This window comes from Passer domesticus, chromosome 12 (genome assembly GCF_036417665.1).
Source record: "Passer domesticus isolate bPasDom1 chromosome 12, bPasDom1.hap1, whole genome shotgun sequence".
Taxonomy (NCBI): Eukaryota; Metazoa; Chordata; class Aves; order Passeriformes; family Passeridae; genus Passer; species Passer domesticus.
In genome coordinates, this window is record NC_087485.1 from 8,850,094 (window position 1) to 8,874,134 (window position 24,041).

Here is a 24,041-nt window from a genome sequence, read left to right on the forward strand (position 1 = left end):
AACTGTCACATGTGTTATGATAAAACAAACCAACTCTTTTTTCTCCCCATACACAGGTTAAAAGACAGCACAAAGATATTGTCTGAGTCTCAAGTCAACTTGTAATTTGCTTTTGGGGGTGGTTGTTTTGGAATTATAAGCTGTTGCTGAGAGCAGTGGGTGGCTACTGCATCGTGATTGTAATTATTGCTTTGTTTGTGAGGTGATGCTTTCCTGGGAGGGAGTAGCATCAAGAGGGAAGCTTAGAATAATTACATTTGTACCCTTGAAAATTAGTTAACAAGCTACTGCTTACTGATACATGTAGGTACTATAATATGCTAGCTGACTTATTAGGAGCTAGGAATTTAACACGGGTATAGAGTAATAAAAGGCTGGAAACTGTTATCTAAGGATGGAAAGTAACAGAATAAGACAGCTGGAGCCCTTTCCTCTTGAGAATTAATCTGCTGGGGGTTAGCCGTCCTAGAGCTAGGAATAATTTTTTTAAATCTAGTATTCATAACACTTTATCTCTACCAAGAACTTTATTAGGTTGGACATGACTTGATTATAATTTTACTTTTGAAGGTATTAGATCACTATTTGTTTGGCTTTTCTTAATATATTACTTTTGAAACATTATTAAATCATGATGGGTAGTGTTCTTTTTGTTTGTTTTTTAAGTTAAACAATTATTAAGGATATAATCAAAGTCAAAGGTGCTATAGGTGAAGAAAGGGTACTGCAAAATGAGTATTGTGATTTATCTTCAAAGTTTTTTAAATATTAAATAACTTAAATTATAGTTAGTCCAGATTTTGTACATTACCAATATAATATGATAATTTTTCATATGAACTCATAATTCTGCAATATCTTCCTAATTAGTCTCTTTACTATGTTCTGTGTGTTCTTGTTTGCTATTCCACAAATGCATACAGTTTATTTACTTACTGTAATCAGGAGCCTATGTCTGTTCTCCATCGTGTTTTTCAAAAACTTTTACAAAATATTGAATTACTTTATCACTTTTTTTTAAAAAAGTGCTGAAGTAATGGCAAGTGCATGAAATTATCAGTCAATACAATGAAATTTTTCACTTCATTTTCCAGTTTAGTCAGCTGGTATCCAGTGATTTGAAAGTACTTGGAAGGAGCTCTTACACACTCTGCAGTGATGGCCAGCTACTCATCCGACAAGTTCTCCACCCAGAAACATCCAAGAAGGTACAAGATCAGAACTGGTGCAGAGAGGCAGCACTGGGAGGGCAGTGATACAATTCCACCTGGGAACTGGAGTGTCCCCTCCTGCCTGAGCCCTGAGTAATTTTAGGCACTTGCTCTTGAAAGTCAGCCACACTACTTGGACTCCAAGATGAGCATATGGAAGAGGAACATTAGGAAAAACAGGATAGGGACAGAAGCAATACAAGTACCTTGAATTCTATGTGTGGTGTGGAAACAGAGGTACAGACCAAACCTCAGCAGAGGTGATGGAGAACTATTGCTTTGCTTAGGCCTGTGTTAAACCAGTGTCCTGTGGAGGGTAAGCACACAGGTGGTGGTGTGGCCTGGCAGTGGTTCCCCATCTGCATTTATTCAGTGGGAAGCAGAGCTGCATCTTGTTTGCTATTCCCACTTGAAGCTGCAGTTTCTGCTCCAAGTTCCTGGAGGGTTTAGAGCACCATGTCATGCACAGGGAGGAGAACATTGCCATTGTGCAAGGTGGTGGCTCTTGAGTTTGCTGGCTTAGCAGGGTCTGCAGGAGCCCCACAACAATAAGAGCTGCTGACACGGAAGGAACTGGCTAGTTGTTAGTTTTTTTTCCTGAAAGCTGCTGAAAGGGATTTTGTATTCTGTGACAATATTTATTTAAAACTTGTCATCATGGTTTGGCACAAATCTGCTTTTCAGTGTAGCCACAAAAGATAAAATAGTGTCAAAAATGGGAATTAAGCAGCAAAATGTAGATATTTTAAAATATTTTTTCCCAGCCATCCTCTCCAGCTGTTTTGCATGGGTCTGACTCCCAGAGGCTATTTGACTTTGTTGCTGTAGAGATCCAGTTCTGTAGAGTTGTGGAATTTGAACTGTGTTACAAAGGAACCAAACTGCCCTGTCACCAGCAAGTTGGTGCCATGGAACTACGTGATTTCTGAGTGCCTCATTCTGTTCCAAAGTATTAACTGAAATTTAAAGGGGTAGCATGTATAAAACAAACATTTTTGCCTTCCTTGTAGAACTTCGTGTTGTCAGACTGCTTCTATTCCTTTTATGATCTGCGCAAAGAATTCCACACTTGCTACCCTAGTTCAGCCGCCGTGAAAGATCAGACTATCAAGACCATGGCAGAATGTATCCTTTTGCTGCAGCTTATATCCCACAATCACTTAAGTTCCTTGAATTTTATCTCTGTGATTGAGTTTAGAAGACTAAAACTAGATGTGGGTTTTATAAACTCACAGGTAAAGTGAAAGGAGTGTCTACTTAAGTGTGTTGGGGGAGTGGCATTGCTTGTAATTTTTTTCCCCCCAAGTTGAATCTAATTGATTTCTAAACCATATTTAGTAAATCTGCCAAAGAAAAGCATCACTTGCATTGGTACTTGATCTTAAAGGAAAAGCTGAGCTGTCAGTGGGCTTTTTCAGCACCAGCTGGCCTGAAGGTTTCCACTGTTTGCAGATAATAGTTATCTTGCATGATTCTGACTGCACTGAGTTTAAAATAAAGCAAAAAATAAAACACAAACAATACCCTACACCTTAGTTCAAATTAGAGGGATTGTTGGGGCCCATCTGAATGGGATTGAAGTTCAGTTATGTTTGAAGTGATAGGAACTTACTCAGCTTTTCCTTTCTTGGACTGTTAACCTTGCAATTATGTAAGCTCTCAATACTTTTCAAACTGTTGTCTGTTGAAGTGAATATAAACCAGTTTATGAGCAGTGTAACATGTCTAATAGCCACATGTCCCTGCTAAGACCAGTACATTTGATTATTAGTTCTGTGCTAATATCAGGAAAGCCTTATGACTTGTTTACAAAGGATTGTGCAAACCTGTTATTTTCTATAATCACCTGTTTAGATCTAGGCTTAGGGACAGATGAAGCAGAGGAGGACTTTGGCGTGTGGCAAGTGAAGACCATGGTGGCTATCATTTTCAGCATGCTTTCAGAAGGTTGTAGTAAGTTAACTATTTACACTGAAAGCTGAAATCCTTCTTTTCTGAAAGAATTGGCAGTGATGCTGTCATTCTTAAGTAATCTCTGACTCTGGTTATATTTAACCTTCCTGTTTTGTCACAGATCACGTATTTACTGAGCCTGAAACTGTGAAGCACAAGTATGAAACAGGTCCTTGGTAAGTGCCCTTGTCACGGTTGTTTACAAACAAAGATGAGTCTTGTGTACAGCAAGGAAAGCTTGTGAATATTTCCCCATGGTCTTGTGAAAGCAGGCTGGCTCCTGAGAGCAGCCCAGTGTACTCAGTGCACAGTCACTGCAGTGCAGCCAGACCGTGGCTGCCATGCTGAATGCTGTACTTTAGTCCATCTCTTTAAAGTCACTGCAAGTTAAATGCTCTTTGTTCTCTTGCTTCTGTTTTGCATGGCAGCAAGGCTGGCTTATCTTACCCAGGTGAAGAAATATTTGTGAACTTTCCCTAAGTCAACAGGGCTGATGGCCAGTGCACCCTACATGAGCTGAGCTCTGTGGTGGTTTCCAAAGTGGTTTTACATTCTCAATTGGATGTTGGGTTTAGGGATGAAGGGATAGGATGGCTCATCTGTACAAATGCATTTCAGTTACCAGACTGAAATACCTTAGGCTTAAGTAATTTGTGTTGCTTGAACTGCTAGATCTGTCAAATAAAATTAATTCAGTTCCTCATTACATTGAGGCAGTTTTCCTATTTTTTTACTTAAGGAATTGCAACGTGGTGACAACATTGTGCAATCTACAGTGTTATAGATATAAGGAATTATCCAAATTATCTTCCCTTTCTTTATTGAAAGGAATAATGGAGATAGGAAAGTCTCAACAGAAAATATGCTCCCAATTTACAATTCAATTAGTTGCAATCTGAAGTTTGATAAAATATTGGCAAACCCGGATGAAAGCTTACTTTGTCTTGTTTTTTCTTTCTGTGCAGTAGTAAATCTGAAACTGTGGACAGTGAGACAGTAATACGTGCCAGAGGTTTGCCATGGCAGTCTTCAGACCAGGATATCGCTCGATTTTTCAAAGGACTCAACATTGCCAAGTAAGATAAGGAGAATTTGCCTTGCTTTATCACTTTGCCTTTAATAGCAAGTTCCTTTAATATTTGCTTTACACACATCCCCCACTCTCCCCACTGGAGTCCTTCAGTCTTTCCCCACTTGACCTCTTCCCACGCTGTGGCCATGACACCAGAACAGGTTCACCAGCCTTTGGGGTGCAAGAAAAAGTTTTGAAATGTGTGAAGAAGAAAAGAGACTTGTCAATTAAAAACCAATATAATTCATTTATTGCTAGTATCAAAAGGGAGAAACTCCTTTGCATTAATCAAAGCAGAGGCCAAGACATGAAAAAAGCTTTAATTTTGTGCCAACTTATTATTGTTCTATACCTCCTAAACAGGCCACATTCAAAAAATTCTAAGTACTCTTTGGAATAAATTTTCATATGATTCATGTGTATACCTATGTATAGATTTATGTGTATACATATATATGAAGAGAGTGAGGTTATTTAGCATACCTGTCACTTAATATATATTCCAGACCTCCAACACTGTGAAAATATAACTTTTTTATTTAGAGTGATGAGGAAGTTCAAATGTGTATCTCTGAGATAATAGGAAGGACAAATTTGAATCTTTATGGGAATTGAGAAAGTGGTGAACAACAACATGAGATCCATGGTCTCAATGAAGCAGATTTTAAAGTATAAATTTGTTACAAGAAAAATTAAATTTTGGACAGTAGCAATTTCTTTTCTGATCTGTAATCTTCGTGTTTAAGTCTGATTCCTTTACTATTCTTACACAGTTATTTATTAAATGTATTGAAGGTTCAGACTAAGCTTATGTTTGTTGGCTTTACCTTCCAGAGGTGGTGTGGCGCTTTGTCTGAATTCCCAAGGAAGAAGAAATGGGGAGGCTTTGGTTCGGTTTGTCAATTCTGAACAGAGAGACCTTGCCCTGGAAAGGCACAAGCATCACATGGGTAGCAGATACATTGAGGTAAAAAGTTGTGACTTGAAAAAATCTTAGCCGAACATTTTCAGGTTTCTCTCCTATGTTCTCATTTAAAACCAAACTGCGCTTCTGTTTTGCTCAAAGTACCAAAACACAATTATATTGCTTGTGAACGTGTATGTGTGGTTTAAAGCTGAACATTGTGATATTCATGTGGAATTTTTTGTTCTTTCTTTCAAGGTTTACAAAGCAACTGGGGAAGAATTCTTAAAAATTGCAGGAGGTAAGTGATGCTGGAGTTCAGTGTGATTGCTTAAGTTCATAGGAATGTTGTTCAAGTTCTTGTTTTTTTCCTTGACTGAGGATGCAAATGGATAATGAAGTAGCTTTTCCCGTTTTACCTTCCAAGAATGTTTGACCCTGTCAAGTTCTGTTTTCACGTGGTTGAAACTGAGCTGTGAGCATTTGAGCTGTGATGTTCACAGACTTCTCCCCCTGGGAGGAAGGCCAGCCTTTGCAGTGGAAGCATCCATGTATCTTGTATTAATTCACAGTAATCTCATCTTTGCTCAGATTTCATTAAAATATGAAGCACTTGCAGATTAAGAAGTTTTTCTCTCAAAACAGATTGCTGACAGTTAATAGTGTTTTGGGTCTTGTCTGGGTTTGTTCCTGGCTGCTTACCTACTGCATTCTTCCTTAGTGCTTCCCTGCTGCTGCATCCTCTGGAACTGGGTGCCCAGCACTGACCACATGATCTTGGCTGACCATGTGCTGTTATCTCTGCCAGGCACCTCCAATGAAGTGGCCCAGTTCTTATCCAAGGAGAATCAAGTTATCATCAGGATGAGAGGCCTTCCCTTCACTGCTACTCAGGAAGATGTCTTGGGGTTCCTGGGGCCGGAGTGCCCAGTCACAGGAGGGAAAGAGGGACTTCTCTTTGTCAAGTACCCAGATGGCAGGCCCACAGGAGATGCATTTGTGTTATTTTCCTGTGAAGAATATGCACAGAATGCACTTAAAAAGCACAAAGAAATACTTGGAAAACGTTACATTGAACTCTTCAGGAGCACAGCAGCAGAGGTCCAACAGGTTGTAACTATTGGTTGTGAGACTCAAAACTGAACAGTTGAAACATTTCTTCTAATGCTTGCACACAAATATGTTGTAGACAACCATGAACATTTATTATATGAAAAATGGCAAGAAAGGTCAATACATATTTTCTAATGGTCATGGAAAATTGTGCAGCACTGGTTTTGCTTTGTTTGGGGAAGGGCTGTTTGTTTTGGGGTCTTTTTTTAAGCTGCCACTGCCTGGATGTTTTTTTTTTTTACCATCCTTCAGACTATAATGGGAAAATAATTGCATATTTTTCTTCTCCTTAAAGGTTGACTGAAATCACAAAAATAATTCCAGAAATATAGTAGATTGATAGTATTGTAGTAATGCTTTTTGAAAATCTGCAGTATTGTCTTTAAATGCCAGTCTCCATGTACAGAATTTCTAATATTAAATCCAAATATGGATGCATGAAATGAGCAGCTGCTTTCTTGGAAAGTAAGAATCAAGAGGATGTATCTTAATTTTTTTGGTGAAAGGAAGTAATTTTTTTTTTCCTGAGGTAATTTATTTCCTTTTTTCCCTATCCTTCACCATCATTACTTTCTTAAACTGGCAAAACCATTTTATTTCTTCACCAGCTTGTCCCTATGAAAAACATCAGTCATTTCTTCCTGACACAGAATATTTCTAGACTAGTGGCTCCAGAGGGAACCACTATTAGATTTGGTCTGGTCTTTGCATAACCACTGGATATAAAAATGTAATACAGTCACTGTGCAACTTATGTGACAGGTGAAGTCTTTCTGTAGAAGGGATGGGGCAAGGGAAAGAGTATCCACACTTGTAGATCATTGCTACTACTGTGGTATGGATATTACAACAGCCAGGAATCTGTGTGCTGGGAAGATTGGGAAGTGGCATTTCCCCCTCCCCCACAGCTTCCCTCCTGAGAGACAAGGAAGCAAAATCCTCTAAGGAACAAAATCACCCTGTCACAGCAACCAAGTCTCTGCTCCCACTTTTTTTAGGGAGACCTGGATATAACTTACATTCTACCAATACATCATTGCTTCTTCCTCTATGACAGCTCTCTAGGCTGACACCCAAATTTTTTGCTGCTTGGGCAAGAGATTATTTCTTTGGAAATTACGGGCTACTTGTTTGAGTAGTTACAAGTAAAGCCTGTTTTCATCTATTCAGTGTTAGTACAAAGTAATTGCAATATTCTCCACACAACTGAGAGAGATTTCTGTCCTGAAATGCATTACAAGGAGATTCTTGAAACAAACTCTCTAAGCCGAATCACTTTAAAAAAAACCTAAAGCTTTGTAACCTGTTTTTGGTACCTCTTTCAGTAGAATGTGTTTATTTGTGATAATCATCAGTAAAAATGGTTTTCAGCAGTAAGCCCCTACATGTGTCATATGTTCCCTTTGTCGTTTGGAAATGAGTCAAGAGAAAGTGTTGAGATCAAAGTCTCCTATAGTCTTATCTTTAATTCTTATTTTTTCCTCAGAAAATCTGTACTTGGAGATGAGCACTGGGGTTAAAAAAATAAGCACCCTCACTTAACCAAGCAGGTTTAAGAATAAATTATAATTAGTGCTTTTATTTACTAGTTATTTCAGGTCTCAGTCATTTTAAAATGACTGGTTTTAATTTACCCTGATTTAACTAAGAACTGTATGTGGCAATACTAGTTTATTAGCACAGATGTGATTTTCTACATTGTTTTTTGAGATACTATAAACAGTAATTGTTTTAACTTTTTTTATATTGACATGAGAAAAGTCTGTTATGAGGGTCTGGCAAATTGAATTTGTTAGCCTTCCCCTCTCTGAGTTTAAAATTTTTAAATGCCCGACAGGAAACTAACTGCAATAATTTGGCATAAGAAGGTTTTGTTGGAAATAGTTTTATGAGAACTGCTCTGTGCTCAGACAGATGATTGTAAATCTGCATTGCTGTGGGTTTTTTGCCAACAGGTACTTAATCGATACATGTCAACACCTCTTATTCCAACTCTTCCAACTCCCATCATTCCAGTCATACCCCCACCATACACCATCGCCACGGGCAGCGTCCGCGACTGTGTGCGGCTCAGAGGTCTTCCTTACACTGCTGGCATTGATGACATCCTGGAATTTATGGGAGATGCCACGGGGGATATCAAGCCCCATGGAGTTCACATGGTCCTTAACCAGCAGGTAACAGCATTTTGCATGGGAGGAATAACTTTGCATTGGCTGAACAGGTTAGAAGTCAGGGCAGCTTACCTGATCTTGGCTTTGCTCTTCTCCAGCCTTGGGAAATTACAATGTTCTCTTCGTCTGTCTTTGCCTCATTTCTCTTCCCCTTTTACATACATCTTTGCTTTTCTCCCTCTGTATGTATATATGCATCAGCCTGGGGAAGATGAAGCTTGTTCTTTGAATGATAACCTTATCTTCGAAGCTGTTTTCAGCCAGAGGCTGGAGATACATGACAGAAATCTCTCCTTTAGATGGCATAGCTGTTCTGTCAGCTTCAGGGTTCCTGCTGTGTTGAGTGCTCTTTGTGTCAAAATGAGCTTTTTCTAACTTGATTAGCAGTTGCTCAGGATTTAAAGAGAGCTGATAATTAAAAATTGTGGTTTGGGTGTATTTTAATGATGTGATCATAGAGATATATTTTCCCTGTTGTCTTGTGTTAAAAATAAGTTCTTAATGACAGAAATACTGGGGCATTAAAGAAAACAAATGAGAGATCTACTATATCTGTTTAGGGGTTTTTTTGGTGTATTTTTTTGGTTAAGGAAGTTCTTTTGTATTTTATATAGACAGGTATATCTGTCAGATTGCAGAAAATCAGACCTGGAAATCAACTTCTGATGTAGCTATGGACTTTACTAAAGGATCTGGAACTTTATGCTGTTTTACTATTACCTTGAAAGTAGTTGTAGGGAAGGCCAGGCTCTTCCTAGAGCTTCACAGCAAAAGAATAAGAGACAATGTGAACAAACTACATCTAAAAAACCCCATTCCAGCTGATGGAAAAGGGAAAAAATAAAATCAGAATGAGAAGTTAGCTAAGCACCTGAACAGGTTCCCAGAGGTGATATAGAGCCTTCACCCCTGGAGATGCTCAGATTTCAAGTGGAGAAGGCCGTGAGTGGCCTGACGTAAATTGAAAGTTAGTCCTGCTTTGAACAACTTTTGGATGAGAGACCTCCAAACTTTTTTCCATGCTACACGATGCTCTTTCTTTCTGCAGAGGACTGAAGTAGTATTGTGTTAACTGGGCATTTGTTGCATGAGTCTTGATTTTTCTGCTCGTAAATGGAATTGTTGAGTTGTGAGTTACTTGTGCCAGAAAAGGAATAACGATACAGGCTTTCAGTAGATGTTTGATCTTAGTCCTTTCTGCATTTCTTGTGATCTGGGTGATTTCATAACAGACTGACCTACAATTACTTCCCCACCTCCCCTAGGGACGACCGTCAGGTGATGCTTTTATCCAAATGAAATCTGCTGACAAAGCCTTTATGGTGGCTCAAAAATGTCACAAAAAAATGATGAAGGACCGTTATGTGGAAGTATTCCAGTGTTCTGGAGAGGAGATGAACTTTGTTTTAATGGGTGGCACTTTAAATCGTAGTGGCTTATCCCCACCGCCATGTAAGTTACCATGTAAGTCTCCAATTCTTCTGCTCTCTGCTGCTAAAGGCTGATATGTGGTAGGTGCTGAAGCTTTGTGGCCTTTCACCTTTTGACTCGGGTTTTGCCATGATCAATAATCATCCATCTGTGTACATGCTAAGATTGGAATTGTTCCCTTTGGGCAATAATGGGACTGATCAGAGGCATTTTTATTGTATTTTCGGTGGTGAGTAGAGGGCAGCAAGGCCTTGCCAGTGAAATTGTTGCACACTTTGCTTTTTATGGGTGTACTGTTCTTCTGAGCTCTGCAGTAGACTTGCCTGTAGTGAAACCTACTTGGAATGAGAGGGATTTTTAAAATGGGGAGAAGTTCTATATTCCAGCTGCCGATGAGTGCTCTTGCTATCTTGCCTCAGAGCATTGAGAAGGTACTCTTTGGGCTTATTTTTGAAGGAAAACACCCACTGGGATGATATATTAACCAACCATAGAGTGGTGAAGTTGGATGGCTTTTAATTTTTTTATTTTAAGATGACAGTGACCCTTACTGAGGAGCTATAATGGAATTTTACTGTATTGTTCTAATTAGTCTCACTACAAATCACAAAGCAGATACTGGTGTGTATTTGCAAAATAGTAAAAAGCTGCCAAATATAGTATATAAAACCAATTTGACTGCACACCAAGCCAAGTTTATTGTTCCTGTACAAATTAGGTATTTGTTCATCAAAATGCATTAGACTAGTGATCTAGTGGGGTATTCTCCCTTCCATTTGTTATATCCCAAAAATGCTTTTTGAAGTCACAGAAAGCTTATACATGAAGTCTCATGGTCAGTAGTTATGGATGCCCATGTGTGCATCCATGTGGATGCCCAAGCACTGTTGTGGTGCTTTTGTCCCACAGAGTACGACTTCTGTTAGAAAACACCAGGGTGTGTTGGTGTGCACGCCTGCTTTCTCTATGCACATGGCTTTATGCTTTCTTTTATTAACTCTGAAGCTCCCTACTTTCCATTTACATATAGACAAGGCTGCTCAGATCTAGGAGCTCTAAACTTTTAGGAATTACTCATTCCAAATGCCCTGGCTGTTATTCGTGGCACTGTAGCAAAGGTCTCCAGGGGAGAGGCTAGAAAGCAGTCTTTGCTCAAGTGTTCATCAACCATGCCCAGATGGTTTTAATCACATTGCTGTAGGAGTTACTCATCTGTGAGTTCTCCATTCTGATTGCTTTTTTGTTGCTCTGTCCTGGTTTGGTTTTAGGTCTTTCTCCACCAGCTTATGCTGCTTTCCAAACAGCAGCTGTGATCCCAGCAGAGGCAGCAGCCCTTTACCAGCCACAAGCCCTCCTGCCATCCACCAGGACGCCCCAGGCCTCTGCAGCTGCTCCTCCAACTGTTACCTACTACCCAGCCCAGGCTGCTCAGCTTTACATGAACTACACAGCTTACTATCCCAGGTAACACTGAGATTTCACTGCTCCTCTTGACCTTTCATCCCAGAGCAGTAGGTGACTGTGGTCACCTGTGAACAGCTCTTAAATTTGTACTTCTAGTGTAGGTAGTCCTGGGAACTTAATGTTCAGCAACAGAGACAGAAACCATTTTATCTGTTTCTCTGTGACCTTGTAATGGGGTTCATCTCCTCTGTAGGTTCTGCTTGAATCTCATGATAACATCAGCCAAAAAGGGGATTTTTGACACTGAGGCAAGGTCATCAAGGCAGTTCTATTTATTGGCCAGAAGAGGAGCTGTGTTAATCCACATCTCTACCCTCACCTCTTAGTTTGTTCTTTTAATTACAATACTCTTTTCATGCTGAAAGATCATCATAGGTGTGTACTAGGTTTGATTTTGTACATCAGTGAGACCAAAGAACATTTTTAGATGTGTAAAAATGCAAAGCAAATCTCCACCTTTTCCCTTTCCACAGATGGTATCAGCATGAGTCACTGAAGTCTGGTACAGGGGTTGTGGGGAAATGCTTGTTCACTGATAGCTCCTAGGCTGTGTAACACTTGCTAGATTGAGTATCTGGTAATTTGCTAAATGGGCCCTGGCCAAAGATGGAGATGCTAATTACTCACTCTTTTGTGGCTCACAAATGCCAGATTTGGGTGTTTTCCTCCTTTTCCTACTATGGCTCACCCCTCCCCATTATTTCTTCGTGTTTTTATTAATGATCTTAAAACAAGTCATCTGCAGCTACTTTTTCTACTCCCCTGTGAAATAACAAATGCCACTCCTTATGTCTTTAACTACAAATGCTTGCTATTTTCCTTTCTCTCCCTTCTCTAAAAATAGATCATGAGATGCGGAAGAGAAATTAAGAAAGTCCACAAAACAATCCACATCAGGACTCTTTGTTTTTCTGTAGTATTTGGATTCTTTTTCAAATCTAAATTTTCAGTTTTATCTTTGCCTACTGTGAGCAGTAGAACCAGTTATTGGTTTTTGTAACAATTTTGCTGCCTCTCTCTCTTTCAGTCCTCCAGTATCTCCTACCACGGTGGGGTACATTGCAGCTCCTCCAGGAGCTGTGGCAGCTGCTGCCACTGCCACCCACACTCCGATCCTGCCCCAGCCTGGAGCCTTGGTCCGGATGCAGGGCTTGCCATACAACACAGGAATGAAGGAGATTCTCAGTTTCTTCCAGGGGTACCAGGTTAGTATGCAGCCCTCTCCTTGAGATGGGATTTGGACCTCTGAGTATTGGCCAATGGAGGCCAAACTGAGCAAGCAAGAGCTTTTGGAAACTGCCAAACAAGTGTGCAAGCTGCATGTTGTATATTTAACTGGCAGACTGAAGAGTAACACACGATTTGCCTTCTTATTAAATAGACAAACCCTGATCTGGGAGCAGTGATTTGGTGTCTGGGTTTGGGGTTTGAGTTTGAAGACATCAGAGCCCCATTGTGAGAGGGGCTGCCACAACAAAGTGGGGACTGCCAAAAGTTTTCAGTCCTGGCCACTTGGTGATGGGAGCCTTTTGGTTGGGTCAGTGTTTGGCCTTCAACACTGAAAGTTTGCTGATTGCTAATACAGAGAGCTGTGAGCTGGGTGTGGTGACTTGCAAAAGGAGACACAGCTGTCTTGGTCAAACACTGTTTCAATTGCTAATTATTTTGGTTACATGTTTCATTAAAGCTGTATTACATTGCAAACTAAAGGAAATCTGTATTATCCATGCTGTCCATACTGACAGCAAATATACTGTAAGTAATATCAGTCTGTATGGACTGATGGAATGCTCTCAGGTGAGCAAATGAATTTAACCTCTTGATAAGTTAAAAAAAAAAAGGCACCAGCTACAAACACTGTTTTCCAGCAGCTCTTATTTGATGTCTACTGCCTTTTGTCTCAGAGGATACTGTATCTATATCCATGGTTTGTCATGACATGTTTGCTAAAAGGAAAGGTAATTGAATATGGTGTGTTCTGGTGAGTATTTAACTCCTGTGTGTAACAGCACGTACACAGTTCCAATTCTGCCCTTTTGGGTACTACTTGGAAGTCCTGAGCTAAAATCCTCTTTGTGGCTCTCAAACCCCACTGCAAGTGTGCAAGTGATTTGTGTCAAAAGACAATAATCTTTGCATGTTTGTCCTTCAACATTCTGGGATAACAGTGATATTGCAAGAAGTAATAGGAAACATTCTGGTTGGGTATATTTTCTTTCTTTAAACGTTTAGATTCTTAGAAGACAATGAGCTTTAATTTGTTGAGCCAGATATCTGGTATGCAAATGAATGTAGACTGAGAACAGATGCTTAAATGTTTATGTTCCAAGTTTTTGTATTTGGAAGATGCAGTGCTCTACCTGTTGTGCTCTCTTTGAATGTTACATTTATGATTTGAAAGCAGTTTTGTATACTCAGTTTTTCAGTGGATAAAGATTGTCACATAAAAAGAGCGGTGAATTTGGACAAACAGTAAAAAGAAACTGCATATTGTTGTATTTTAGGGCTTTTTCTCCCACAGATATTTCCAGAGTTCAAACCAAGTTCACTCATTTGTGGATTCATGATTCCCAGAAAAGTAATAAACATTCATCCTATTGTTTAGCCATCAATATTTTGCCTTTTAGTTGTTTTCTACTGGTTGGGGGGTTTGGTGGATAGATGGTGGATGTATTAAAACCTTAAGTATGGAAGCTTATTTGCTAAATTGAAATTTAACTAGAAGTGTAACTGCAGCTTTGAAAAATGTGACCTGAACCTGTCCATGCATGGAACAGGTTAGTGACCACCTCTAGCACCACTACCTTTTGTTAAATCTTCAGCTTAGTGAACCTGGACTTTGTGTCTCATGCTCAGTTTGCTCTTCTCCTCATTTCTGCACTTGGAGAGCAGATCCTGGTGTTTGTATTGCACAATTATCTGGTTAAAGGAACAGAAATTTTGACACAAGGTGAAACCTATATTCTGCTGCTGCCACCTCCTGTGATCATCAGTTACTGTTATTAAATTGGTCACCTCTTTGATTTCTTTAGAAGATGTTGTCCAAATGAGATCAGGTTGAAAATCTTATAAAGGGACCAGGAATTCTTTTGAATTGTTCTTGGAATCCCACATGTGGTAATGCTAATTTTATACTCATTCATTCCTTCAGGGGGAAAAGAGACGGTGACTTACTGTAATGGGACAATATTACATCTCTGGAGCAATAACTAATCTTTTTTTTTTCTTTTTTCCTCCCCTTTCTTCACATTGTTTTCTCATTTTCTGCTGCTGCCCAAGGATTTATTGCACGATGCTTCTGCTCGTTCATAAAGTGAGCCCTTAATAATCATCAGTGGTTTGGGCATGGTTTTAATCTCTGTACAGCTAATTGATGTTGGTATTCAGTGCTCTTCAGTGTTGGTATTCTGGGAACCAGATCGGAGATGCTGAAATTGAAGGGTGATTTTTGTCTCTGTGTGTCCTTGTCTGGAAGGAACAGGGTTCAAGTTTTAGTTCTTGCTTTATTCTCCTCTGAATTTTTCCTTCAGGCTTCATGGGCTCTGTATATTGCATGTGTGCACATGTTGCTACTTAAGTGAAAGCACTTTTCATACCAGACCTGCCTCTTAAGAGATATCATGAGCTTCAACAAGCTGGTCTCAACATCAGTACATGCTTCTAAAAACAAATAATTTAAAAAATGCTGCAGATCAGCATTTTAATTTTCATTTAATTTTATTAGTATTAGCCTCTTGTTTAGTGTTTCAGCAGCTCAGTTTCTTGTAGTTCTGTTTTCTTGGGTGTTTTTTTGGTGAAAATTCCTTCCAGCTTGCATGTATTTATTGTAACTTGGATTAAGCAATTGAAAAACACGAGAAGAATTTTAATAGTAAATCAGGGAGATGGCAATTTTCCCCATCACCTTTCTATATTGTAGTGTACTGTAATCCTCAAAAGAGCTAATTCAGCAATTCACATTAAACTGCATTTTGGTTGCACTGTAAAGCAATAGGGCCATTGATTTGAGTCCAATTATGTGCTGGATACATAACTAAAGGATAGCTAAAAGCAACCACAAAACCCAAGCCAACTAAAGCCACATTGAAAAAACAACAAACCCCAAAACAGCAACAAATCCCTCACCATGCCATTCACCAGCTGCTCAGCAGATCCTTGTCTGGGCATTATGTTGAAGTAAGGGATCCATGGATGGGATTTTGAGGAGACTCTTCAGGAATTCAGAAAAGTAACTCATATTTCATATCATGGGGTGAAGTCTAAGGAAAAAGTGGTGCAATTGTAGTAATAACATACACAAAACTCCTCATTACTGATGGCCTGTTACTTCAGGCCATCCCTCTGTACAGCTGCAGAAGCAGTGAAGGAACTCTGGTAAATAATAATTGAACAGGGGTAGTAGTTGAGTCATGATGGATTTATGTGAAGTTGGTGCATAGCAAAACAAAATTTTTCATAAAGTATTTTTATTTTTCTTTATTTAGTAGCGAGACACTTCATGGGTTTTAATATTTAGCTACTAAAGGAATCAATGCAAAGTATTTTAGTCTACAAATACTGGAGACTCTTTTACAGTAGGGGCTCTCTTTCAGTTTTCTTTGTTGTTGTTGTTTGGTTTGGTTGTTTGTTTGGGTTGGGTTTGGGGGGGTTTTGTTGGCATGTGGTTTTCAATAATTTTTTTTTTGAGAATACAAGTAGTGGCAGGGTTGGTGTCATGACAAGAACTGTTAGGTTAATGTAAAAGCAGATGCAGTTTAGCTGTGCCTGTGGTCTTAGCTGACCAAAACCCAGTTCACAGCTGTTGTCTTGGCTAGGATTCAGCCTCCTTTTAGTAGTACTTGCCCAGTTTCTTGGAGGTTGGCATGAACGTGAAGTGAACTCACGCCTGCCTGGAAAAGACCCTGTGGATTAGTTCTTAGAAAGCAGACTTGCTATTTAAGTAAGTTGTGTGTAAGTATAGCTGTAAAAAAACCCCAAAACTGGAAGATGACTAAGATTTAGGGGCCATGGTCACCATCTGAACTTTTAAAAAGCCCCCTGAATTTGCTGAAAAAGGCTGGGATGGAAGTGTAAGGACTTCTTTGTGTACATGCTTCTACATAGGAAAAACATAAAATAAGTAGTGTTCTTTAAACCTCTACTGGGCTTAAGTGTCTTTTGTCTGCAGCTATAAAGAGCTTTTGCAGTATATTAATCCTCCAAGGCTTCAGAGACACAGAATTTAAGGCTTGCTGGTGGAGGGGAGGAGGGTGAGTTGTGGTTAAAGCAGTAATAAGGAAGTGAAGGGAAGTGGATGGATGGCTAAATTCCAAGGGCACTAACGACATTTCTCGGCTGTATCAGGACAACAGACTTCATTGTTGCTGACTTTTTAGGGATTAGGAGTTTGTTTCTCTGAAATGTGTGCTTAAACAAAGAAGTATTCTCTATTTCCTTTGGGATCCTTTTGAAATCTGATTCTCTGCAGCCTGAGAGGAGGATACCCTCTCATCTGTGTGCCAGTCCAAGGCATGGCACCCTCTGACTAGGGGAGGGATAGGGGAAGTGGGAGAGGAAGAATTCCCACTTACTGGGGTTGGAACTCATCTGGCAATACAGACACTATTCCATGCTCACCCCCACACTCAGAATAACTGCTTGTTTTGCTTTATTCCTAAATTTATCTCCCCCCTGGAAATGTTGCCTGTGTGGAGAAACCATCTGTGAGACTGGGACCAGTAAATTAGTGGTTGCAGTTTCTGTCTGTTGAAGCAAGAGACTGAAGTGGCACCCTCTATTTTTGGAACAGGCCTTACCTGTTTCAGTCTCTGACATGCAGAAAGTTCAGCTGGTATCTCTTCCACACAGAATTCAGATATTTGTGGGTGTTTGTAATGGCAGTCTTATGGTACAATTGATGTGCTTCTAGGGGAGAAGCCAGTTTAGGGTATTTCTCCTGACTCTTGTGCTAAAGGTTGCAGTTACCTACCACCAAATCTGGCTATATATTCTAGGCTTTTTCCCAGAGTCTGAGAGTTTCCTTTGGGAACTGTTCTGTGATAAAGTTTATGGGTTGTTTGGGCAAGAATTGAAGGTGCCTTCCTGAAGTGGCCATTTTGCCTATGATGTTTTTCTTTTCTATCATTTGCTCCTGTTTTTCCCAGTTGGAGTGTGTCTAAATATACTTTCCAGTTTCAATGCTGGTGTTTTGTTTTTTTTTTTTTTAATTTTAGTAGTGGGTTATTTTCTCTAGATTGCTTTCTATGTGCTGTTTTTAGACTGAGCTTTGAATATTCACCACAGGAACTGCAAAAATGAAATGGAAATCAATGACTTATTGGTTAGTGACCTGGTTAAATCTGTGCACAGACTGTGAAGGGAAGACAGTCCCATATTTCTCTCAGCAAAAGAAGAACAAAGAAAAATAAAATAGGTTGAAGAAAATTTAAGGAGGAAGTATAGTGTATTACATCTTTATTAACCAGTTTACCCTTGGTTTGGTCCTCTGTGGTTGGATGTTCTTGTTTTGTTCTTATGGGTTCTGAAATGCAGACAGAATCAGAAAGATTCACAATCATGTGCTTACTCAGGCAAGCTAGGATAGTTTTCATTTTATTTGAAGAATTTATTCTTCTACAGCTTCTGTTTTAATTGACTGCAGTCTCTTACTGTGATTAGATGCTACTTCTATTTCTAGGTCTTTTGATGAATTTATTTTTCTTCTTTCTTTCTCACTTTCTTTAGGTCTTTGCCTAAGCTCTGACAATTCTGTACAGGATATTTTTCCAACTTTCATATTTTCTACATTGTTTATTCCATTTCAAGTGTAACTTATGAAATGCTGTCCCTTGCAAGAGTAAGACTGTAGAACTTTGCCTACTGTACATCTACTGATAATCTAAAGTATGTACTATCTTGAGACATTCCTTCCAAAGAGTAAACTTACATTTTGTAGATTTGTTTCAAGGGCAGGTCTGGGAATCATAAATCTAATATTTGCACGGTCTGGTTGCCCTGGCAGAGACTATCTAGAAAATACTTGTTATATTTGTCTTTTACTTAATGGCATGGGTTTAGATGTGGCTAGAATTCAGTAGTAAAATTCTGGGGGGTTCTTTTCTTTTGTGTTCTCTGGGCTCTTGGTTATTGATTTCTGTGAAAGGTGTGTACAAGATGGTTGGTGTTTTCCTTCTCAACTTCCCTTTGGATGGATACGTGTTGTGTATGCCCAAATACAATACCTTTTTCTCCCTAAGCTGGCAGGAGACTTTTTGTACTATAGAAATATCAAAGGAAAGGCAGCATAGTGCATCAACATTGTGTGCATTTGGCAATCATCTAAAGCATTAGTCTGTCTGGGGGAGACAGGAAACTCTTCTTGCCACTGAAAAGGTATTCTACAACTCAGATTATGCTAAACACTCTTGTCTTCTGGATTATAGGAACCACTCAAGTAGTCCTTGCAGCATGTGTAAGAATGCTCAGTCCCTTTCCAGGTTATGTGATTTGGAAAGATTATGTGCTAAGAACAATGTTTCATATTCTCCAAGATGTATTTTCTGACTATATATGTTATATTTGTACCAGGCTAGTAGTATGAGCAATTACTGTTCATATTCAGGATCTCAAATAATTCTTAGTTCTGATTCACATATGAGGTTTTTGTTCTAATTTGATGGTGTGACTGTTCTCTACAGTCACCATTTTTATGTTATTACTTCTACAAATCTGCCATGATGCAGTTACACCGTGTAGTTTGTTTCATTTTCCAACGTAGAAATACACTACACAGGCATAAATGCTATTTTACCTTGTGAATGCATTCATGCTGGGGCATTGATTTTCCTTCATTACATTGGTGTAGTCTATGGAGTGCAAGTATTATCTGCAGCTCTACCCCAGAGAAGCTGCACTTCATTTCCATGAGTGCATAAAAGATCTGAATGAGATCCATACAATTATTCTGATCCCCCACCTCAGTGTGCAGGCTGGAAGTTGCTCATCTGTCCCAGTGAGAGCCATTAGTGGGTTTGTGATTGTGCTTGTGAAAATGTAAGTTTGGTTACCTGGTGCTGCCATCTCATGAGTAGAAGGAAAAAAGGAGCACTTCATGGTCTGAACTATTTCCCTTCCTTGATAAAGAGCAGTTCAAATACACAGTTTAGAACATTCCCCACAAGCATTTACTTCATTTCTACAACCAGTAATGCAATTAATGTATTTTTCATCTTACATAAAAGTAGTTTCTATCCAATTCACTGTCTCCTGCCAGTTGTTATAGCTGATGCTCTTAATTGTGGTTGCAAATGATGGTCTGTGTGGCTTGCTGTGCCAGACTGTTCCTTCTGTTGCTGATTGTCCCATGTCACACTTGTACTGTAGTATGCACCTGATGACTACAATGGCCTAATTCAGCTGAGCGATCAAGCCAGGAGTGTGTTACAAGCACCGAAAGAGTGGGTCTGTTTGTAACTCTTTGTAACTTCTGAAGAAGGTAAGATGTGACTGCCAGTGCCTGGGCCTCCAGAGGTGAATGGGAAGGGAAAGAAGGGCTTGGTGCTACAGAGATCTTTGCTTGTGGCTTTCTCCCTCAGTAGCTTGCATTGGGATCCTGGTGTTAGTGCTCCTGCTTCAAAAATCAACTAACCCAAGGAAATGGGCTGACTGTGATCTGGAGCTGATGGGGCAGCAGTGGTGGAGGTAGTGATTGCCTGGTTCTGCTCAGATGGTGTGTTCAACTTCCAGAAGGGTTTGTTAATGCTTGTATCTCATGTGAACCTTTCAGTCTCATATTTTCCTTTTAGTAGAGTAGTAGGAGATGATTTTTTCTCCCTGATATTGCTAGAAAGCACACTCAAATGTGTGTCTGAAGATCCCCAGACCTCTGGCTGTGTCTTTTTTTGTACCATATAACTGGCTAGAGATTTATATCTCTCCTTCTTGATCTTCCTAATCCAATGTGAACTATTACATTAGTTTTTCCAGAAGAGGTTTTTCGGGTATAGTGACTTTCTAATGCAAATAACTAGATTTGCTAACAGTAAATTTGCCTGCATCTTTGGCACCTACACACAATTCTTAGAGAAATTTTGTTATGGCTTACGTGAACTACATGATGCCACAGTACTACTGTATTCCATTCAAAAGGCTACTGATTAGTTATTATATTTTCTTTTTCCTTAAGAAAAAAACAGAACAACCTTACAGTTTAAAAACGGCAATCACATACTATGCTTTGAGAGAATTACTTTCACAGACAAATGTACTTTTAGTAACAACCATCAACTCAGTTTTCAAATTCGTTGTTTTCTCATGTTGGATCTGTAAGGAGCAGATGGACTGCAGGGTATGGTGATTAACTGGAAAACCAGATCAGCAGTTGGATTCTGCTAAGTATGACATGGAAACAGTCTTTGAATAATTCATGGAATAGCTCAGTCTGAATTATAAGTGGTACAAAGTAGTATTATACAGGTACCACTTTGGAGAGTAAAGAAAAAAAAATCCAGGAAAAAGATTTGTGTGAATCTGAATCTAGTTTTAAAACACACATGTATATATAGAAAATCTGTTTTTCTAGAATTATCTATAAATAAGAACTTAAACCCAGTATGTCTTAAAATGAAACTGAAGGGGTTTATTTAGTTCTTTTAATTATGTTGCTTGCAGAATGTGTAGACTTCTCTGCTAACTTTCTGTGCAGTTCTCATAACATGAATTTCCAGATCCCTACATTGGTATTACACCAACACTCCTATTTAAACTATGTTTTTAAAACTCCTCTGTGCTCAGAGGTCTAACTGTGTTCCATGTGTGTTTTCAGCTGACTCTCAGCTGAAATATTAAAGTTCTGTTCTGGACTGATGGTAAAATGAGTTCATCCCATATGGAATAAGAGCAAAGAGCTGATTTAGAGCAGAGCATCCTTTAGCTCAGATTACAGCTCAAACCAAGATGTGAACACAACTCTTTGAGTGAAGGTTACTCTGAAATAAACCAGGATTGCTTCCAGACTAGAAGTGGGCTTTAGAGATGATGTATTTTATCTGGTTTTTTGATTTCTTTTGCATGCTATTTCTTGACTAACTTTAGTTCTCTGAGAAACAATGATAGAAAGTTTGTACTAACTGTCTTATGCATGCTTTTGGTTTTTAAAGTGTGCTGTTGCACATATTTTAAGAATATTTTTATTGCCTGCTCAGTGTTTGGGTGAGTGAAGCTCTAGCATGCACTTGATTTATTTTCATATGTTTGAATGTAAAGCTGATATATGATAATGATACATTAAAGAAATGCTATTGGTAATAACTGAGAAGTCTGCTGTTTCTTGTAGTATACCAGACACACAGGTTCTACAGAAATTAAACACATAAATATTTTAACCTTTTATAAACTAAAGAGGACATATGTCACATGAACTTAACTTGAATTAATATTCATAAAACTGGTTGGTTTTCCAGCATTGCTTTGACTCTGTTTTTCAAAGAAACTAACCTTGTATTCTGAGCTTTAATCCTTCAGTCTCTCATTTTGAAACTTCACTGAGATTCATTTCTATCCAACAAGCAGGAGTTCAAACTTAGCTTGGAAAAATTTCCTGGATCTTATGGAAAATGGATGGGGTACAATAGGCTGACTGTAATGTCTGATTGAACTCAGCAATTTGGAACTGCTTTTTAAGACTTTATGAGGGCAAATGTCCTCAAAAGTAAATCAACTCCAATGACTAAATAATCTTGTCTGCTAACCTGCTTTTCCTTAGCCTTGTTAAAATTACAATAAATATTTACTTAATTCAGTTTTGCACTAAATTTTACTTAATTTTTCAGAAAAATCTTTCTTGCACTGTATATCTGTGTTGAGTTCAGCTCATTATCCCAACAGAGAACTCATACAGCTCTTTTATTTTTAGCCTGGTGTTGGGGTTTTTTTTAACTTTGTATGTGAGTATTGACATGCCTTAATAGCCTTTGTCACTTGGCCAGTAGTCCACATAGTAAAATAATTATTCATGCCTGGATTTCTTGCTCCATTCACCTCCTATTAACATCTAACTCTCTCCTTTTATCAACCTTTAATCTTAATTGCTTCTCTAGCAAAACTTTTGCACAGAATTATGTCTACATCACTACTCAGCACTCCAGCAGAATAGGAGCTGCTGCTGTTTGCCAAGCTAAAATTTCCTTTAATCTTTGATTCCTTCTCCTTCCCATTCCTAACATTCAGAATATTTTCACCATGGACACAGGAGCAGAGTGAGCCAGATGCACTAAAAAATGCACCAGCATGACAAAACTGCATTTCCAGGTGTTGTCTCTGGTCTTAATATTTTTTTTTCTTTTTTTCTTCTTGTACCATTGCAGCTCCAAGCAGATTCCATCCTCATGCTTTACAACTTTAGTGGGCAGCCCAGTGGCGAGGCGCTGGTGACTTTTCCAAGCCTGGATCTAGCTAAGCAAGCAGTGGCTGAGAGAAATGGACAGCTCCTGGGCAGCCGCTGTGTACAATTGTACCTGGTCTAGCTGAACTCTCTGGAGGATGAGGAAAGGATGTTGCACTCAACACCGTGCCTTTTGCAAAATAAGAAGTCTTCCCTTGCCACCCAGGCAGCAACAAATGTGCCTTTTCAGCGTAACATGCTGGAACGCAGCATGGTGCATGTCCTTTTTAATTTGAAAAATGGCATCTCCTATGCCAAAGATAAAGTGAAACCAAAAATTGTGCAGTTAATTTACTTAATTTCTAATGTACCTGTGTAAAAAGAAGCAAAGCTGCCCCTGGCATGCAGTTAATTCTGGAGACAGCCCAGTATCACTTCAGCTACCGCAGCCACGGGCGAAACTTACTCAGCAGCATTTGAAGTGGAAAACGATGCTTGAGTCATTCAGATTCTTCTGTGTTTAGTTTTTAAGGGTTTACACTTGACAAAGTGTCTCGTTCTTGTAGAGTTTAAATGTCTTTAGAAAGGTCTTTTGGAATGCATGGCTTACCCAGTTCAAAGCGTAGATCATATTGATTTTTGTTTTGTTTTGTTTTTTTCTTGACTGGAAAATATCAGGATGCTGGATCCTGAACCAATTGTGCTTTTTCATGTTTTCATTAGACATTGTTTTGCAAAAGCCATATTTGACCTTCTTACCAGTGTACTGCTGCCAATGTGTGAAGCAAAAAAATAAAACCAACAGCAAAACCAGAAAATTCCTCTCTTCCCACCCTGCCCCCAACCCCATATTTTTAATCTCTACAGGACAAAAATGGCACATAAACCTGAGTACTAATAAGTTATATTTTTTTATTTAAGCATAATAGCTTTCAGATACTGTATTAAAGATTTTGCTCTAGTTTATGTGCATGCAATTTGTTTACATCTTTAAACTACTTTATTTGTATATTATGAAACAGCAAGATATGTTGAAATCTGAATTCTCTAGTGCATGCTTTTTTCTTTTTCCCCTGTGTGTATATACATAAGCTAGAAGTACTTTTACGTCATGTAGCACGTGTTTAAAAAAAGACATCTGCTGTAGAAGCACTAAATGACTTTGTTTTTACTGTGCCTTACTTCCAAATCATTCCAAGTGCAATACCAGCAGAGCAAAATGTAATGAATTCTGTTGTTGACATGTTCATGGATGTCTGAATTGATCTTTTTTTTGTTAGTGTACAATTTGAGTTGTACTTTAAAGAACTGAATGATGTATGCTTCTTTATATTACAATAAAAGAGATGCTTACAATGTG

At 38.9% G+C, this 24,041-nt stretch overlaps 1 protein-coding gene across 6 annotated transcripts in view; it reads left to right on the top strand.

The window, feature by feature from the left end:
* ESRP2 (epithelial splicing regulatory protein 2) overlaps positions 1–24,041 on the top strand; it is a 42,728-nt gene extending 18,687 nt beyond the window's left edge. For 2 of the 6 annotated variants that reach the window (XM_064386777.1, XM_064386778.1), the window contains exons 4-16: positions 1,095–1,208; positions 2,222–2,336; positions 3,066–3,164; positions 3,286–3,340; positions 4,130–4,240; positions 5,071–5,203; positions 5,399–5,441; positions 5,949–6,250; positions 8,209–8,430; positions 9,693–9,891; positions 11,127–11,322; positions 12,350–12,527; positions 22,665–24,041. In XM_064386777.1, coding sequence (XP_064242847.1) covers positions 1,095–1,208; positions 2,222–2,336; positions 3,066–3,164; positions 3,286–3,340; positions 4,130–4,240; positions 5,071–5,203; positions 5,399–5,441; positions 5,949–6,250; positions 8,209–8,430; positions 9,693–9,891; positions 11,127–11,322; positions 12,350–12,527; positions 22,665–22,823 — 1,926 coding nt within the window. In that variant the 3' untranslated portion in view covers positions 22,824–24,041. Of the gene's footprint in view, positions 1–1,094; positions 1,209–2,221; positions 2,337–3,065; positions 3,165–3,285; positions 3,341–4,129; positions 4,241–5,070; positions 5,204–5,398; positions 5,442–5,948; positions 6,251–8,208; positions 8,431–9,692; positions 9,892–11,126; positions 11,323–12,349; positions 12,528–19,683; positions 19,796–22,664 lie in introns of all 6 variants that reach the window. The other 4 variants (XM_064386782.1, XM_064386781.1, XM_064386780.1 and 1 more) reach the window with 4 other exon arrangements.